Consider the following 19787-nt stretch of genomic DNA (forward strand, 5'->3'; position numbering starts at 1 on the left):
TGTTGACAACACCGGAGGGCGGCGCCGCGACGAGAAAACCAAGGCGGAGGACGATGGTGAGGCCTCGAACGGGAACAAACAGGAGCCGGGGGAGATGCACAGAGTTTTAGGGTGCGATGTGGCCACGATGCATGCGCGGCAGCACAGCCAGCCGTGGGAGGTGGGAGCAGGCGGTCCCGCCGGCGCTGGTTTGGCTTTGACGGCTCAAGGAAGAAGAGACTAAAGAAACACGATAAACGTTGAATGTCAGTCCAACGGTCAAGGTTGGCACAATCGTTTGTTGACTAAGCCAACACCAAGTAGCATACTTTTTTATATATAGGAAGAAAAGAAAAACTGGGCTCGTTCGCCTGATGACATTCCCGAAACTACGACCGTTCGATCTTGTGTCGCAACTAAAATTGCGAGGAAAATGCGTTCGTCTGCCGTCGTCCTCCCAGGGAAGGTTCGCCACAGAAGTGACTAGCACCCTTGGTTTTGAACCGAGAGGTCTTGGGTTCGAGTCCCAGGAACTCTCAATTTTGTCCTCCTTCCTTCCTCGCAAAAAAGGGAAAGAAAATCAAAAACTTGAGAAGGCGTACAGAACAAGCTAGTGTACCAATAAAGAGACGTTGCTGAGTTTTAGAAAAAAGAGAGATGTGCTCCTGTAGCTGGTTCGAATCCAAACCTAGACTATGATTATATATGGTGCTATGATACTTTGCAACTAATGAAACTGACATATCCAACGTTCGCTTCTCCTCTTCTCTACTTACTCTGCGTAGCATCAGAAGCTCTGGCCGCAGCAACCGTGTCTGCTAGCTGCTCGTCCACCTGCTCTTCAGCAGGCAACAACCAGATATGCGCCATGTCGCCACCCGTTCCATCGCCTGTGGGTCTCATCACACCCCCGCCAGCACACGCACCGCAGCCGGTTGCTCATCGCAACCCGCTGCCGTTGGTGTGATGCCACTACTGCAAATCACGCAGAGTCATCCATCACGTCTCAACCACAATCCTCAACCCTGGCCGAGCCTTCTACAATTGCCCGAATCATGGGGTAATAATATGTTTAAGTGTTGTTCTGCTTCTTTCAGTTGCTGATTTTTTTAATAGTTTGGTTGATGATCTTCCAATTTGATTCGTGCAGAAAAGGGAAGATTCATGTGATTTGTATTTCTAGGAAGTTGCTGATGTGGGGGAATGCAACTATGCTAATTATTTGGTTAGCTGAGGAATTCCAGTACCAGCAGGTTGGGGTGTTGGACAAGTAACTGAAGGAACGGTAGAAGAGGAAGATGCAGAGCAGAAGGTTAAAGATGCAGGTCCTCTTATCATGGCCAAGCAACAGCTGTTGAACGGTCTTGACAGCAATGAGGAGATGAAAGAGCTTGTGAAGATAATGGGCAAAATCGATATGCTCTGTAGGATGATTGTCTCTTTATTTGCAGTGTATGTAGCACTCGTGATGTATTCAGTGGCTATGACATGAGCACTTTGCTAAAACTAATAATGAATGAAACATGTGTAGCAGGCTGGGTGTAGTGTTGTGAACATCTAATGATTTCTATTAAGGAAATCAGGGGGTATCCCCTTTTTCTCATAAATAAATAAATAGCGGAGGCTCTTTTGGTAATAAATAAATAAATTAGCAGAGGCCCTGTCGGGTCAGCTTTGTTCTCATTCGAAGACGTCGAGCAAATTGCAGTCCAACAGCAAACTATGTCATCAAATTCAAGTTTCACAGCCAAATATGAGTACAACTAAACAACAATGTCATCATGTTTTAGTCGTCATACAATCACCAAACACAAATCAACATACATAACAAGTGATGTTCTCACAGCAAAATACTAAACAACAGGTTCATCAGGTTTCAGTTTTCATAGCAAACACAATTTCACATAGTAGATAAAAAAACGTCTTCTGACAGGCAAATACGACAAAAGCAATGTAATCATCATCCGCAGCAGCAGCGTCAACATCTTCGCCATGTGTATCAGTCTGAATCATAATTCCCCATGGTGTCATCTTCTTCTTCATCCCCAACGTCCTCGAACATTGGCTTCTTCTTGATCAACTCTTGTATGTCCACAGCACGACAGCCAATCTTTTCACCGGCGTCATTGACGTGATGGTTCTCAAAGATATTAGGAACATCTGTGTTATCTTGTACATCAGGAGCAGTGTAAGTATCATCTTGTTGTGCAACTTCATTAAACGAATTCCTCTGCTCAAACCTTTGCAATACTCTCCAGTCATCGCTACGTGCAAATGTGTCTTCCAAGAAAAATATATGTGTTGCCTGATTTGCCAAAACAAAAGGCTCATTAGTCTGGTACGCCACCTTGACATTGATGGATTTGAAATAATCATCAGCTCTGGGTTTTGCGATCCTGGAAAACAGGTTATACCAACGACAGCACAACAGAACCACACACCGATGATCCTTGAAACTGGAGATATACTGCAACTGAAAAATGTCTGCTATGTTAGCATACATTTCGGTTGTCTCTTTGTCATACGTATCCGTGCTCATGATGGCATTGTTTTATGTCTTCCTGCCTTCGTCACGTGCAAGGGTGTTGTAGCGCACATCTCCAACAACGCAAGATTCATAATGTCTTACCTGAGTATATGGACCCATTACTAGTGAGTAAAGGGCATCATCAATTGCCTACCTATCCTCCCGCATCTTCTTAACCTATGGTTAGAAAATAGACAAGTTGATCATCTTATGTACTCAATATATTAAAAAAACTGACAGTGCAATTCAAAAGCTTACATGGCTCTTGAACCATTTCGCAAATCCTGCCATAACCAATTTGTCAATATTTCTTGGGTTTTGCGGCAGTAACTCCTTTTTGTAGATGCTGCACAACATAGTGATCGTGTCAAACATCTAAATATATAAGAATGTGCTGCAAGTTTAGTAGATTATGATGTCTACTACACAACCTTCTTTTTGTAGACGTTGTTGGGCCTCCAAGTGCAGAGGTTTGTAGGAAAGTAGCAAATTTCCCTCAAGTGGATGACCTAAGGTTTATCAATCCGTGGGAGGCGTAGAATGAAGATGGTCTCTCTCAAACAACCATGCAACCAAATAACAAAGAGTCTCTTGTGTCCCCAACACACCCAATACAATGGTAAATTGTATAGGTGCACTAGTTTGGCGAAGAGATGGTGATACAAGTGCAATATGGATGGTAGATTAGGTTTTTGTAATCTGAAATTATAAAAACAGCAAGGTAACTAGTGGTAAAATTGAGCGTAAACGGTATTGCAATGCTAGAAAACAAGGCCTAGGGTTCATACTTTCACTAGTGCAAGTTCTCTCAACAATAATAACACAACTGGATCATATAACTATCCCTCAACATGCAACAAAGAGTCACTCCAAAGTCACTAATAGCGGATAACAAACGAAGAGATTATGGTAGGGTACGAAACCACCTCAAAGTTATTCTTTCTGATCGATCTATTCAAGAGTCCATAGTAAAATAACACGAAGCAATTCTTTCCGTTCGATCTATCCTAGAGTTTGTACTAGAATAACACCTTAAGACACAAATCAACCAAAACCCTAATGTCACCTAGATACTCCAATGTCACCTCAAGTATCCGTGAGTATGATTGTACGATATGCATCGGACAATCTTAGATTCATCTATTCAACCAACACAAAGAACTTCAAAGAGTGCGCCAAAGTTTCTATCGGAGAGTCAAGACGAAAACGTGTGCCAACCCCTATGCATAAGTTCACAATGTCACTGAACCCGCAAGTTGATCACCAAAACATATATCAAGTAGATCACGTGATATCCCATTGTCACCACAGATAAGCACATGCAAGACATACATCAAGTGTTCTCAAATCCTTAAGGACTCAATCCAATAAGATAACTTCAAAGGGAAAACTCAATCCATTACAAGAGAGTAGAGAGGGAGAAACATCATCAGATCCAACTATAATAGCAAAGCTCGCGGTACATCAAGATCGTGCCAAATCAAGAACATGAGAGAGAGAGAGAGATCAAACACATAGCTACCGGTACATACCCTCAGCCCTGAGGGTGAACTACCCCCTCCTCGTCATGGAGAGCGCCGGGATGATGAAGATGGCCACCGGTGAGGGATCCCCCCTCCGGCAGGGTGCCGGAAAAGGGCCCCGATTGGTTTTTGGTGGCTAGAGAGGCTTGCGGCGGCGGAACTCCTGATCTATTGTGCTCCTGGATGTTTTCGTGGTATATGGATATATATAGGTGAAAGAAGTCGGTCAGGCGAGCCACGAGGGGCCCACGAGGGTGGGGGCGTGCCCTGGACCCTCGTGGCCTCCTTGTTGCTTCCCTGACGTCTACTCCAAGTCTCCTGGATTGCTTTTGTTCCAAAAATAACTCTCCCGAAGGTTTCATTCCGTTTGGACTCCGTTTGATATTCCTTTTCTGCGAAACACTGAAATAGGCAAAAAAAATTAGCAATTTGGACTGGGCCTTCGGTTAATAGGTTAGTCCCAAAAATTATATAAAAATGTATAGTAAAGCCCATTAAACATCCAAAACAGATTATATAATAGCATGGAACAATCAAATTATAGATACATTGGAGACAGATCAAGCATCCCCAAGCTTAATTCCTGCTCATCCTCAAGTAGGTAAATGATAAAAGTAGAATTTTTGATGTGGAATGCTACCTAGCATATTTCTCAATGTAACTTTCTTTATTGTGGCATGAATGTTCAGATCCAAATGAGTTAAGATAAAAGTTTAATATTGACATAAGATCAATAATACTTCAAGCATACTAGCAAAGTAATCATGTCTTCTCAAAATAACATGGCCAAAGAAAGTTATCCCTACAAAATCATATAGTCTGGCTATGCTCTATCTTCATCGCACAAAATATTTAAATCATGCACAACCCCGGTTTTAGCCAAGCAATTGTTTCATACTTTAGTATTCTCAAACTTTTTCAATCTTCACGCAATACATGAGCGTGAGCCATGGACATAGCACTATAGGTGGAATAGGATGGTGGTTGTGGAGAAGACAAAAAAAGGAGAAGATGGTCTCACATCAACTAGGCGTATCAATGGGCTATGGAGATGCCCATTAATAGGTACCAATGTGAGTGAGTAGGGATTGCCATGCAACGGATGCAGTAGAGCTATAAGTGTATGAAAGCTCATCAAAAGAAACTAAGTGGGTGTGCATCCAACTTGCTTGCTCATGAAGACCTAGGGAAATTTGAGGAAGCCCATCATTTGGATATACAAGCCAAGTTCTATAATGAAAAATTCCCACTAGTATATGAAAGTGACAACATAGGAGACTCTCTATCATGAAGATCATGGAGCGACTTTGAAGCACAAGTGTGGAAAAGGATAGTAACATTGTCCCTTCTCTCTTTTTCTCTCATTTTTTTATTTTGGTGGGCTTCTTTGGCCTCTTTTTTTCCATTTGGGCTTCTTTGGCCTCTTTTATTTTTCATAAAGTCTGGAGTCTCATCCCGACTTGTGGGGGAACCATAGTCTCCATCATCCTTTCCTCACTTGGGACAATGCTCTAATAATGAAGATCATCACATTTTTATTGATTTACAACTCAAGAATTACAACTCGACACTTAGAACAAAATATGACTCTATATGAATGCCTCCGGCGGTGTACCAGGATGTGCAATGAATCAAGAGTGACATGTATGAAAGAATTATGAACGGTGGCTTTGCCACAAATACGATGTCAACTACATGATCATGCAAAAGCAATATGACAATGATGATGCCTGTCATAAATAATGGAACAGTGGAAAGTTGCATGGCAATATATCTCGGAATGGCTATGGAACTGCCATAATAGGTAGGTATGGTGACTTTTTTGAGGAAGGTATATGGTGGGTGTATGGTACCGGCGAAAGTTGCGCGGCACAATGGAGGCTAGCAATGGTGGAAGGGTGAGAGTGCGTATAATATATGGACTCAACGTTAGTCATGAAGAACTCATATACTTATTGCAAAAATCTAGAAGTTATCAAAACAAAGTACTACACGCATGCTCCTAGGGAAAGGGTTGGTAGGAGTTAACCATCGCGTGATCCCGACCTCCACACATAAGGAAGACAATCAATAAATAAATCATGCTCCAACTTCATCACATTACGGTTCACCATACATGCATGCTACGGGAATCACAAACTTTTAATACAAGTATTCCTCAAATTCACAACTACCCAACTAGCATGACTCTAATATTACCATCCTCATATCTCAAAACAATCATCAAGCATCAAATTGATCATAGTATTCAATGCACTTTATGTGAGAGTTCAAAGCACATTACCATGCTGTTCTAAAAGACTCTCAAAATAATATAAGTGAAGCATGAGAGATCAATAAAACCACCACCGTGCTCTAAAAGGATATAAGTGAAGCACTAGAGCAAACGACAAACTACTCTGAAAGATATAAGTGAAGATCAATGAGTAGTCGAATAATTAAGCAACTATGTGAAGACTCTCTAACATTTAAGAATTTCAGATCTTGTGATATTATTCAAACAGCAAGCAAAACAAAATAAAATGACATTTCAAGGATAGCACACATCATGTGAAGAAGTAAAAACTTAGGTTCAACCGATACTAACCGATAGTTGTTGAAGAAGAAAGGTGGGATGCCTACCGGGGCATACCCAAGGTTGGATGCTTGAGACTTCTTGAAATATTATCTTGGGGTGCCTTGGGCATCCCCAAGCTTGAGCCTTTTTGTCTCCTCAATTCCTTTTATATCACGGCTTCCCTACACCTTAAAAACTTCATCCACACAAAACTCAACAAGAACTCGTGAGATAAGTTAGTATAAATCAACGCAATAACCTTATCATTATCTACTATAACAAATCACTAAAATTATTATTCAACATTGCATATGAAATGCCTCTGCATATTTAATACTCCTATCCTCTAATAGAATCATTAAACAAGCAAACATATGCAAACAATGCAAACATAATAGCAATCTGCCAAAACAGTACAGTCTGTAAAGAATGCAAGATTCATCATACTTATCTACCTCCAAAAATTATGAGAAAAACACTGCACTGTATAAAATTTATCATATCTTATTTTGCAAAAAAAATCAACAATTTATCATTTTCTGACTTTTCTAGGGAATTTTTGCAACAGCGGTAAACTTTCTGTTTTGAAACAGCAACATGTATACTTGCAAAATAAGCATGGTAAAGGCTATCCTTGACCTTTTTTATTGAAAATATAGATGCAAAACATAATTATAAATAACAGCAAGCAAATAATAACAAAAGAAAATGACGCTCCAAGCAAAACACATATCATGTGGTGAATAAAAATATAGCTCCAAGTAAAGTTACCGATGAACGAAGACGAAAGAGGGGATGCCATCCGGGGCATCCCCAAGCTTAGGCTCTTTGTTGTCCTTTAATATTACCTTGGGGTGCCTTGGGCATCCCCAAGATTAGGCTCTTGCCACTCCTTATTCATAGTCCATCGAAGCTTTACTCAAAACTTGAAAACTTCACAACACAAAACTCAACAAAAAACTCGTAAGCTCCTTTAGTATAAGAAAATAAAACCACCACTTAGGTACTGTTGTGAACTCATTCTAAATTCATATTGGTGTAATATCTACTGTATTCCAACTTCTCTATGGTTCATACCCTCCGATACTACTCATAGATTCATCAAAATAAGCAAACAACACAATGAAAACAGAATCTATCAAAAACAGAATAGTCTGTAGTAACCTGTATCATTAGACTACTTATGTAAATCAAAAAATTATAAAAAAATTAGGAAAACGTGGGAAATTTGTGTACCAATCTAGAGCAAAAAGAATCAGACTACACGTTTCTGAGAATTATTAAAACTAATTTACTGAGCACAAGAGTTTCTGATTTTCAGCACAATCAACACAACTATCACAATGTTTGCTATCCTAAAGGTCTTACTTGGCACTTTACTGAAACAAAATCTATAAAACATGATTACTACAGTAGCATAATTATGTGGACACACAAAAACAGTAAGGGTAAATATTGGGTTGTCTCCCAACAAGCGCTTTTCTTTAATGCCTTTCTAGCTAGGCATGATGATGACAATGATGCTCACATAGAAGATAAGAATTGAAACATGACGGGAGCATCATGAAGCATATGACTAGCACATTTAAGCATAACCCACTTCCTATGCATAGGGATTTTGTGAGCAAACAACTTATGGGAACAATAATCAACTAGCATAGGAAGGCAAAACAAGCATAACTTTAAAACTTTAAGCACATAGAGAGGAAACTTGATATTATTGAAATTCCTATAAGCATATATTCCTCCCTCATAATAATTTTCAGTAGCATCATGAATGAATTCAACAATATAACCATCACATAAAGCATTCTTTTCATGGTCTACAAGCATAGAAAATTTACTACTCTCCACAAAAGCAAATTTCTTCTCATGAATAGTAGTGGGAGCAAACTCAACAAAATAATCATCATGTGAGGCATAATCCAATTGAAAACTAAAATCATGATGACAAGTTTCATGGTCATCATTATTCTTAATAGCATACAAGTCATCACAATAATCATTATAGATAGCAACTTTGTTCTCATAATCAATTGGAACCTCTTCCGAAATAGTGGATTCATCACTAAATAAAGTCATGACCTCTCCAAATCCACTTTCATCAATATAAACATCATAAATAGGAGGCATGCTTTCATCATAATAAATATTCTCATCAAGACTTGGGGGACTAAACATATCATATTCATCAAACATAGCTTCCCCAAGCTTGTAGATTTGCATATCATTAGCATCATGGGTATTCAAAGAATTCATACTAACAACATTGCAATCATGCTCATCATACAAAGATTTAGTGCCAAACATTCCAATGCATTCTTCTTCTAGCACTTGAGCACAATTTTCCTTTCCATCATTTTCACGAAAGATATTAAAAAGATGAAGCGTATGAGGCAAACTCAATTCCATTTCTTTTGTAGTTTTATTTTATAAACTAAACTAGTGATAACACAAGAAACTAAAAGATTCGATTGCAAGATCTAAAGATATACCTTCAAGCACTCACCTCCCCAACAACGGCGCCAGAAATTAGCTTGATGTCTACTACACAACCTTCTTCTTGTAGACATTGTTGGGCCTCCAAGTGCAGAGGTTTGTAGGACAGTAGAAAATTTCCCTCAAGTGGATGACCAAAGGTTTATCAATCCGTGGGAGGCGTAGGATGAAGATGGTCTCTCTCAAACAACCCTGCAACCAAATAACAAAGTGTCTCTTGTGTCCCCAACACACCCAATACAATGGTAAATTGTATAGGTGCACTAGTTCAGCGTAGAGATGGTGATACAAGTGCAATATGGATGGTAGATATAGGTTTTTGTAATCTGAAATTATAACAGCAAGGTAACGTGGTAAAAGTGAGCGTAAACGGTATTGCAATGCTAGGAAACAAGGCCTAGGGTTCATACTTTCACTAGTGCAAGTTCTCTCAACAATAATAACATAACTGGATCATATAACTATCCCTCAACATGCAACAAAAAGTCACTCCAAAGTCACTAATAGCGGAGAACAAACGAAGAGATTATGGTAGGGTACGAAACCACCTCAAAGTTATTCTTTCTGATCGATCTATTCAAGAGTCCGTAGTAAAATAACACGAAGCTATTCTTTCAGTTCGATCTATCCTAGAGTTCGTACTAGAATAACACCTTAAGACACAAATCAACCAAAACCCTAATGTCACCTAGATACTCCAATGTCACCTCAAGTATCCGTGAGTATGATTATACGATATGCATCACACAATCTCAGATTTATCTATTCAACCAACACAAAGAACTTCAAAGAGTGCCCCAAATTTTCTACCGGAGAGTCAAGACGAAAACGTGTGCCAACCCCTATGCATAAGTTCACAAGGTCACTGAACCCGCAAGTTGATCACCAAAACATACATCAAGTAGATCACGTGATATCCCATTGTCACCACAGATAAGCACATGCAAGACATACATCAAGTGTTCTCAAATCCTTAAAGACTCAATCCGATAAGATAACTTCAAAGGGAAAACTCAATCCATTACAAGAGAGTAGAGGGGGAGAAACATCATAAAATCCAACTATAATAGTAGAGCTTGTGGTACATCAAGATCGTGCCAAATCAAGAACGAGAGAGAGAGAGAGAGAGCGAGATCAAACACATAGCTACTGGTACATACCCTCATCCCCGAGGGTGAACTACTCCCTCGTCGTCATGGAGAGCGTCGGGATGATGAAGATGGCCACCGGTGAGGGATCCCCCCTCCGACAGGGTGCCGAAACAGGGTCCTGATTGGTTGTTGGTGGCTACAAAGGCTTGCGGCGGCGGAACTCCCGATCTATTGTGCTCCTGGATGTTTTCGTGGTATATGGATATATATAGGTGAAAGAAGTCGGTCAGGGGAGGCACGAGTAGCCCACGAGGGTGGGGGGCGCGCCCAGGGGTAGGGCGCGCCCTGGGCCCTCGTGGCCTCCTCTTTGCTTCCCTAACGTCTACTCCAAGTCTCGTGGATTGCTTTTGTTCCAAAAATAACTCTCCCGAAGGTTTCATTCCGTTTGGACTCTGTTTGATATTCCTTTTCTGCGAAACATTGAAATAGGCAAAAAACAGCAATTTGGACTGGGCCTCCGGTTAATAGGTTAGTCCCAAAAATAATATAAAAGTGTATAGTAAAGCCCATTAAACATCCAGAACAGATGATATAATAGCATGGAACAATCAAAAATTATAGATACGTTGGAGACGTATCAGATTACGATGTATAAGTTGTAGTACTTAGCACTTACTTGATATAAGGTAGTATCTCAGGACAGTTATTCAACATGTACCAAACCATTTTATCCAAATCTGTAGGTTTGTCCTCTTGTCGACTCTTCCCTATAACTCGAACAGAATAATCGAAAACATTGATCCCGGGATTGTCTTCACCTACCTCTTTGCTAAGCTGATCAGCTGTTTCAATGTATTTTGAGCAGAATGTCAACACTTCTGTAGAAATGTAGGCCTCTGCAATGGAACCCTCGGGTCTAGATCTGTTCCTAACATAGCCCTTGAAAGTGCCTAGCCGCCTTCCAATCCTTGTACCTTGTTTCCATCTGCACTGACTCTCCTTTCAAGGTTGGAAGCAAATCCATGTGGGAATCTCACACGTGAGAGGGCCTCACAGAATTCTTTTCTTTTTACCTTGTCCAAGACGTACATGATGACCCACAAGTGTAGGGGATCTATCTAGTCCTTTTGATAAGTAAGAGTGTCGAACCCAACGAGGAGCAGAAGGAAATGATAAGCGGTTTTCAGTAAGGTTTTCTCTGCAAGCACTGAAATTGTAGGTAATAGATAGTTTTGTGATAAGATAAATTGTAACTAGTAACAAGCAATGAAAGTAAATAAAGTGCAGCAAGGTGGCCCAATCCTTTTTGTAGCAAAGGATAAGCCTGGACAATTTCTTATAATGAGAAAAGAGCTCCCGAGGACACATGGAAATTATCGTCAAGCTAGTTTTCATCACGCTCATATGATTCGCGTTCGGTACTTTGATAATTTGATATGTGGGTGGACCGGTGCTTGGGTACTTCCTTTACTTGGACAAGCATCCCACTTATGATTAACCCCTATTGCAAGCATCCGCTACTACAAAAGAAGTATTAAGGTAAACCTAACCACAACATTAAACATATGGATCCAAATCAGCCCCTAACAAAGCAACGCATAAACTAGGTTTTAAGCTTCAGTCACTCTAGCAACCCATCATCTACTTATTACTTCCCTATGCCTTCCTCTAGGCCCAAATAATGGTGAAGTGTCATGTAGTCGACGTTCACATAACACCACTAGAGGAAAAGACAACATACATCTCATCAAAATATCAAACGAATACCAAATTCACATGACTACTAATAGCAAGACTTCACCCATGTCCTCAGGAACAAACGTAACTACTCACAAAGGATATTCATGTTCATAATCAGAGGAGTAATAATATGCATTAAGGATCTGAACATATGATCTTCCACCAAGTAAACCAATTAGCATCAACTACAAGGAGTAATCAACACTACTAGCAACCCACAGGTACCAATTTGTGGTTTGGATACAAGATTGGATACAATAGATGAACTAGGGTTTCGAGAGGAGATGGTGCTGGTGAAGATGTTGATGGAGATTGACCCCCTCCCGATGAGAGGATCTTTTGTTATGACGATGGTGATGATTTCCCCCTCCCGGAGGGAAGTGTCCCTGGCAGAACAGCTCTGCCGGAGCTCTAGATTGGTTCCGCCAAGGTTCCGCCTCGTGGCGGCGGAGTTTCTCCCGTAAGCTTGCCCACGATTTTGTCCAGGGTAAAAGCCTTCACATAGCAGAAGATGGACATCGGAGGGCCACCAGGGGGCCCAGGAGACAGGGGCGCGCCCAGTAGGGGTGGGCGCGCCCCCACCCTCCTGGCCAGGGTGTGGGCCTCTTGAGGTTTTTCTGCCGCTCAATAATTCTTATTAATTCCAAAGATAAGTTTTGTGGAGTTTCAAGATTTTTGGAGCAGTGCAGAATAGGTTTCCAATGTTTGCTCCTTTTCCAGCCAGAATTCCAGCTGCCGGCATTCCCCCTCTTCATGGTAAACCTTGTAAAATAAGAGAGAATAGCCATAAGTATCTCTCCCTAATAATAAAGCACGGATTGGGTCTCCGGGTTCACCGTCGCGGCGGTTTTGCAAAATAGTCCCTGTTGTTTTACTTATTCAACCCGCAGTCCGTTTCTAAGTGGATGTATGCGATACTGTTTCGTTTTTACAAAATTCCCCCTACATTTGTTAGAATTAAACCCGCAATCCTTTGTTTTGTTTTTATCCAGCCGCGGCAAAGGAGGAGGAGGAGGATGGAGGCCGCATCGATCGCCGGCGCGCGTGCTCGGGTGAGGGGCGGCGCCCTCGTCGGCGGCGGATACGGCTACAGCCGCGGCGGAGGACGAGACGGCGGAAGCCGTGGGCTTGTGATTGCTGTGCTCGTGGGCTTTGATGGAGGATGGAAGGGAGGACAACTTCGGGAAGGTACGCCGCCCGCCAGTGTCAGTCCTCCGGCCGGACTACGACGCCATCGCGCTCCAAGACTTTTGCCTCCACCCCATCTACGCGCGTCGTCCGTCCACGCGGGTGCCGGCGGCTACCGCGCCCCGGAGGTGTTGTACACGCGGTGGGCCGGTGGCCTACGCTGAAGGCGGATGTCTACTCCCTAGGCATGCTCCTATTGGAGCTCCTCACCGGCAAGTCCCTGACGCATGCTTCCCTGTAGGAGGGCGTCCTGCCACGGTGCGCGAGCTTCGGGCCGGCCGTGTCTTCCAACTTGGGTGTCGTCCATGGTGGGGAGAGGAGCAGCAGTATGGGGAGAGGGAGAGAAGCGGTTGGACGCGCCGGAGGTGGGGAGAGAAGAAGCCGTACAGGAAGAGGGAGAGAGGCGGCTGGACGCGCCAGAGGTGGCAGGTAGGCCAGTTAGGCGGCGGTGCTGGTCATGACGGTGTCGCCGCAAGCTGGCTCGGTGGCGCCGAGTTTGGCATGGCTGACGCTCGAGTTATGTTCGACATAATGCCTGTAAAGTGAACAATTGCAAAAATTGCCACTGGACAGCACCAGACCACGCACTGCCACCGGCGCCTGGAAGCTTCTGCCTTCTCTTCCGGGCTCAAGCTCACTGCCCTGCCAGCAAGCGCCCCAGCCAAAGCTCGAGCAATATCGCCGCCCTGTCCCCATGTTCGTGCTACCACTTCTGCTCCAAAAAAGGCTTGGTGATGACCCTCGAGCTCACAGTCTGTTACTTAGTGAAGATAATGAAAAGCTTAAATTCAATTTGGAAACTATACATCCCTCAAGCACTTCATATGGTGGTGCATACACTACCGCACTTCCTCTCGGTGATTCCATGGAAGTCTTTGGTGATGAGTCATGTTACACATCTGAGCTTGTTACAGGAACTACCAAGTAGGTGTTGTCATTTGCACTTATGGTAAAGAGGCATATGTTGTCTGCAACTGCTCATAAAGAGCAACTGCAGAGTGTGTTAAAATATCACTTGGCCATTGTTTATTGTTAGAAGCTCGTGGTATGTCTGTTTCTGCTGTAACCCTGAAGCAATTCAAGTTCCAGTCTTGAGCAAGCATTAGATGCTAACTTGAGGAGAATCGAGAGGAGTGCTGCTGCACTAGCTACAACTGATTGCTGGACAGTCACTTAGGGCAGTATCATTCCCATATAAATATTGCAGAGTTGTGTATCTTTGATTCATGAATGGTAGGACCAAGGAAGGATAAATGAAATGCTTTGCAGTTCAGAAGAGAGTTAACAACGATTAGCGACACTGGTTGGCTGAATGTGTTGCTAAAGAAGGTATGTATGAACATATCAAGTAAGCCCTGCTAGCAATGCTTCATTTCCTACATTGTTTCTTGTGTTATTACATAGTGAGTGCAAGTTTGCAATCTGATATATGTAGAGGTCTGCTAATGGGTTCTAGGTAGCCGGGATTGAGGAAATTATATTAGCCAAGAAGAGAGCCCTACAATCTACGTTATATTTTTCTTCTTCTCTTTTTATACTTGTAACTGAATCTTTTATCTCTTAACGAATTGAAATTAGGACTGCTGGTTTATTTGTTCGAGTGTTGTTGCTCTTTACGTAGAGACATGGTATTCCTCATTCTTAAGTCATTTTCCTTTGCAGCCAACATTGTTTTTCTAAGGTTGTTATAGAAATGGATGAGGTCGTCCTTCTATAGGCCGTCATTTGTTGTTATATGATCTTTTTGTACATGGCATGCCGTTTAAGGAAGCAAAGGCGCTCTGAGGTTGTCAATTGGTAATTTCTGTACTACGGTTTTTGCATAGAGTTGTAATGTATTCCCTCCGTTCCAAAATAGATGACTCAACTTTGTACTAAAGTTAGTACAAAGTTGAGTCATCTATTTTGGAACGGAGGGAGTAGTATGTAATTTCATGCTATGGTCATCTTTTCTATCAAGATGAATACCTGATAATAATAAAAAAAAAGAGAAAAGCAAACTCATTAATTGTGTAGTTTTTGCTGATATACATTTTGACCTTGGCGTGCGCCTCTATGTCGCCGTCGGGTGTCACTGTTAGGATGTTGGCGTGCCGCATTAGTGGACATTTACATGGACACATGAACTTTCTCTTCCGTTGCAACGTACGGCCATATGATTTTTTTTCTCCCGGTGCAACGCACGGGCTCTTTTGCTAGTTGAGATATAATGTGTAATAATAGCCAAAATGCAATAAATATTGATATAAAAGCATGATGCAAAATGGACGTATCAACTCCCCCAAGCTTAGACCTGGCTTGTCCTCAAGCAGAAGCCGATATCGAAAAATATGTCCACATGTTTAGAGATAGAGGTGTCGATAAAAATAAAATACGGACATGAGGGCATCATGATCCTTCTTATAACATCAACATAAATAGATTTTATCATAAGATTTCTTATGCTCAAGTAACGATCAATTCACAATGTCAAGCATGGTTCAGAAACTTCATTGGGAACTAAAAAACTAAAATCTCATTCATTGAAGCAATTGCAACTTATCATAACATCAGAAAGAGTCAAGAATAGAGCTTTTCAGCAAGTCCACATACTCAACTATCATGTAGTCTTTTACAATTGCTAACACTCACGCAATACTTGTGGTTATGGAGTTTCAGTCGGACACTGAGAAAGATAGGGGCTTATTGTGTTGCCTCCCAATGTATTCACCTTTAGGTGATGTCAATAATAATAGCCCATGCTAACTTACATCCAATTGGATATATATATCATGATCTTTAAAACACGAAGAGCTTGCCAAAGGATAAAATGAAAAAGGGAAAGGTGAAGATCACCTTGACTCAAGCATAAAGTAAAAACATAAAGTAAAATATAGGCCCTTCGCAGAGGGAAGCAGAGGTTGTCATGTGCGTTTAGGGTTGGATGCACAAAATCTTAATGCAAAAGAACGTCACTTTATATTGCCCCTTGTATGTGGACCTTTATTATGCATTCCGTCGCTTTTATTGCTTCCACAACAAGATCGTATAAAGCTTATTTTCTCTACACTAATAAGTCATACATATTTAGATAACAATTTTTATTGCCTGCAACATGACAACTTACTTGAAGGATCTTACTCAATCCATAGGTAGGTATGGTGGACTCTCACGGCAAAACTGGGTTGATATTTGGAAGCACAAGTAGTATCTCTACTTGGTGCAAGGAATTTGGCTAGCATGAGGGGGAAAGGCAAGCTCAACATGTTTGGAAGGTCAGTGACAATATACTTTAACTGAGATGTGCGAAAACATAAACCATTACGTTGTCTTCCTTGTCCAACGTCAACTCTTTTAGCATGTCATACTTAATGAGTGCTTCACAATCATAAAAGATGTCCAGGATAATATATTTGTATGTGAACGTCTCTTTCCTTATTACTTCCTATTAATAACAATGATGACCAAAACTACGTTTATCAACTCTCAACAACTTTTATGCCTCATACTTGCTATGTGTGAAGTCATCACTAACCATAAGATCAATATGAACTCTTTTATTCTTTCTACTTTCTCAAGATCATAGCAACATAGCAAAGCCCTTGACTCAACACTAATCTTTATTATAGATAGCTCACGGACTCGATTACATAAAGAGATCACAAAGCAAAACTCAAAACTACTTGATATCAAAACTTTAATCTACTAGATCAAGATACTACTAAAAGGATCGAACTAAATAAAACGGTAAAGATAGGAGTGTGATGGTGATAAGATACAGGGGCACCTCCCCCAAGCTTGGCAGTTGCCAAGGGGAGTGCCCATACCCATGTGATTATGTCCTCGGAGGAGATGGAGGTTGTGATGATGATGGTGGATAATCGCACATCGAGCGTAAAAGCTCCTCCAACTTGCGGCGATATGATCCACCAGAGCTTGGACCTCCGTGGCCTTCTTGATCCCTTCCTCCTTGTTGATCTCTTCCGGTTTTTCTCTTTTCAGCTCTATCTTCAATATCCAAGCATCCTTGTATTAATTGTTGAAGGAGGGCGACGTCATGGTGCTCTAGATCTGCAACAGAAACAGCTCGAAACAAAAACAGAGGATATTTGCGTGATACGGTGGTCAGAACCTTCGGGAGTTTATATAATGAATTTTTACCGACCAAAATACGTAACGTGCAAGAAAACGGACTCCGGGAGGCACACGAGGTGGCCATGAGACAGGGGGGTGCGCCCAGTAAGGGTGGGCGCGCCCTCCACCCTCGTGGAGGCCTCGTATCCTTCCCGGACTACTTCTTTCTTCCTAAAATTCTTAAATATTCCAAAACTGATAAAAAATGCCATTAGAATTGTTTTGGAGTCGGTTTACTTACCGTATCACATACCTATTCCTTTTCGGAGTCTGGAACGTTCTGGAAAGTGTCCCTTATGTATTCCTCCGGGGTTACGGTCTCAATAATATTAGTTTCAATATTGATAGGATTACCTGAGATATAATGTTTAATTCTTTGACCGTTCACCACCCTCGGACTTGTGCCTTCGAAGTTGTTGATTTTTATGGCACTAGAACGATAGACCTCCTCGATAACGTAAGGACCTTCCCATTTAGAGAGAAGTTTTCCTGCAAAAAATCTAAAACGAGAGTTGAATAATAACACATAATCACCTACGTTAAACTCACGCTTTTGTATACTTCTGTCATGCCAGCGTTTAACTTTTTCTTTGAATAGCTTGGCATTCTCATAGGCTTGGCTTCTCCATTCATCAAGTGAGCTAATATCAAACAACCTCTTCTCACCGGCAAGTTTGAAGTCATAGTTGAGCTCTTTAATAGCCGCTTTATGTTCAAGTTCAAGAGGTAAATGATAAGCTTTTCCATAAACCATCTTATAAGAAGACATACCCATAGGATTTTTGTATGCAGTTCTATAGGCCCATAATGCATCATCAAGTTTTTTGGACCAGTTCTTTCTAGATCTATTGACAATCTTTTGCAAAATTAATTTGAGCTCCCTATTGCTCAACTCTACTTGACCACTAGACTGCGGATGATAAGGAGATGCGATTCTATTTTTAACATCATACTTAGCAAGCATCTTACGGAAAGCACCATGAATAAAATGTGAACCACCATCAGTCATAAGATATCTAGGGACTCCAAACCTCAGAAAAATAACTTCTTTAAGCATTTTGATAAAGGTGTTATGATCATCACTACTAGTTGGAATAGCTTCTACCCACTTAGTAATGTAATCAACAGCAACTAAAATATGTGTGTAACCATTAGAGGCGGGAAAAGGTCCCATATAATCAAAGCCCCAAACATCAAATGGTTCAATAACAAGAGAATAATTCATAGGCAGTTCTTGACGTCTACTAATATTACCAATCCTTTGACATTCATCACAAGATAAGACAAACTTACGAGCATCTTTGAAGAGAGTATGCCAATAAAAACCAGATTGCAATACCTTGTGTGCAGTTCTATCTCCAGCGTGGTGTCCGCCATAGGATTCAGAGTGACACTTGCATAGGATCTATTCATGTTCATGCTTAGGTACACAACGTCTAATAACACCATCTACTCCTTTATAAAGGTGTGGGTCATCCCAGAAGTAATGTCTTAAATCATAGAAGAACTTTTTCTTTTGATGGTATGTGAAACTAGGTGGTATAAATTTAGCAACAATATAATTAGCATAATCAGCATACCAAGGAGTAGTACAAGAAGCATTACCGACCGCTAATTGTTCATCAGGAAAGCTATCATCAATAGGCAGTGGGTCATCAAGAACATTCTCTAACCTAGACAAGTTGTCTGCAACGGGGTTCTCAGCTCCCTTTCTATCAATAATATGCAAATCAAATTCTTGGAGCAAGAGAACCCATCAAATGAGTCTAGGCTTAGCATCTTTCTTTTCCATAAGATATTTAATAGCAGCATGATCATTGTGAATAGTAACTTTGGAATCAACAATATAAGGTCTAAACTTATCACATGCAAAGACAACTACTAAGAATCCTTTTTCAGTTGCAGCATAATTTCTCTGGGCAGTATCAAGAGTCTTACTAGCATACTGGATAACATTCAATTTCTATTCAACTCTTTGCCCTAGAACAGCACCTACAGCATAATCACTACCATAACACATAATTTCAAAGGGTAAATTCCAATCAGGTGGCTGAACAATAGGTGGAGTGATCAAAGCTTTCTTAAGTATTTCAAATGCTTCTACACAATCATCATCAAAGACAAAAGGAATATCTTTTTGCAATGAATTAGTCAGAGGCCTAGAGATTTTAGAGGAGTCCTTAATGAACCTCCTATAAAAACCGGCATGACCAAGGAAACTTCTTATACCTTTTATGTCCTTGGGACATGGCATCTTTCCAATAGCATCTACTTTGGCTTTATCAACTTCAATACCTCTCTCGGAGATCTTGTGCCCCAAAACAATGCCTTCATTAACCATAAAGTGGCACTTTTTCCAATTCAAGACGAGACTAGTGTCTTCGCATCTCTGCAAAACTCGATCAAGGTTGCTCAAGCAATCATCAAAAGAGGATCCATAAACGGAGAAATCATCCATGAACACCTCACAAATCTTTTCACAAAAGTCAGAGAATATAGCCATCATACATCTTTGAAAGGTAGCAGGTGCATTACATAAACCAAAAGGCATACGTCTATAAGCAAAAGTA

At 41.1% G+C, this 19787-nt stretch overlaps 1 protein-coding gene across 1 annotated transcript; it reads left to right on the forward strand.

Moving 5' to 3' along the window:
- The first annotated feature begins 12872 nt into the window (after window positions 1-12872).
- LOC123041378 (uncharacterized) lies at window positions 12873-14483 on the forward strand. The gene is made up of 2 exons (XM_044464000.1): window positions 12873-13104; window positions 13346-14483. The coding sequence occupies exons 1-2, from the start codon at window positions 12933-12935 to the stop codon at window positions 13648-13650; spliced, it is 477 nt and encodes a 158-aa protein (XP_044319935.1). The 5' UTR covers window positions 12873-12932; the 3' UTR covers window positions 13651-14483.
- The last annotated feature ends 5304 nt before the right edge of the window (window positions 14484-19787 follow it).

This window comes from Triticum aestivum, chromosome 2B (assembly GCF_018294505.1).
Source record: "Triticum aestivum cultivar Chinese Spring chromosome 2B, IWGSC CS RefSeq v2.1, whole genome shotgun sequence".
Lineage (NCBI taxonomy): Eukaryota > Viridiplantae > Streptophyta > Magnoliopsida > Poales > Poaceae > Triticum > Triticum aestivum.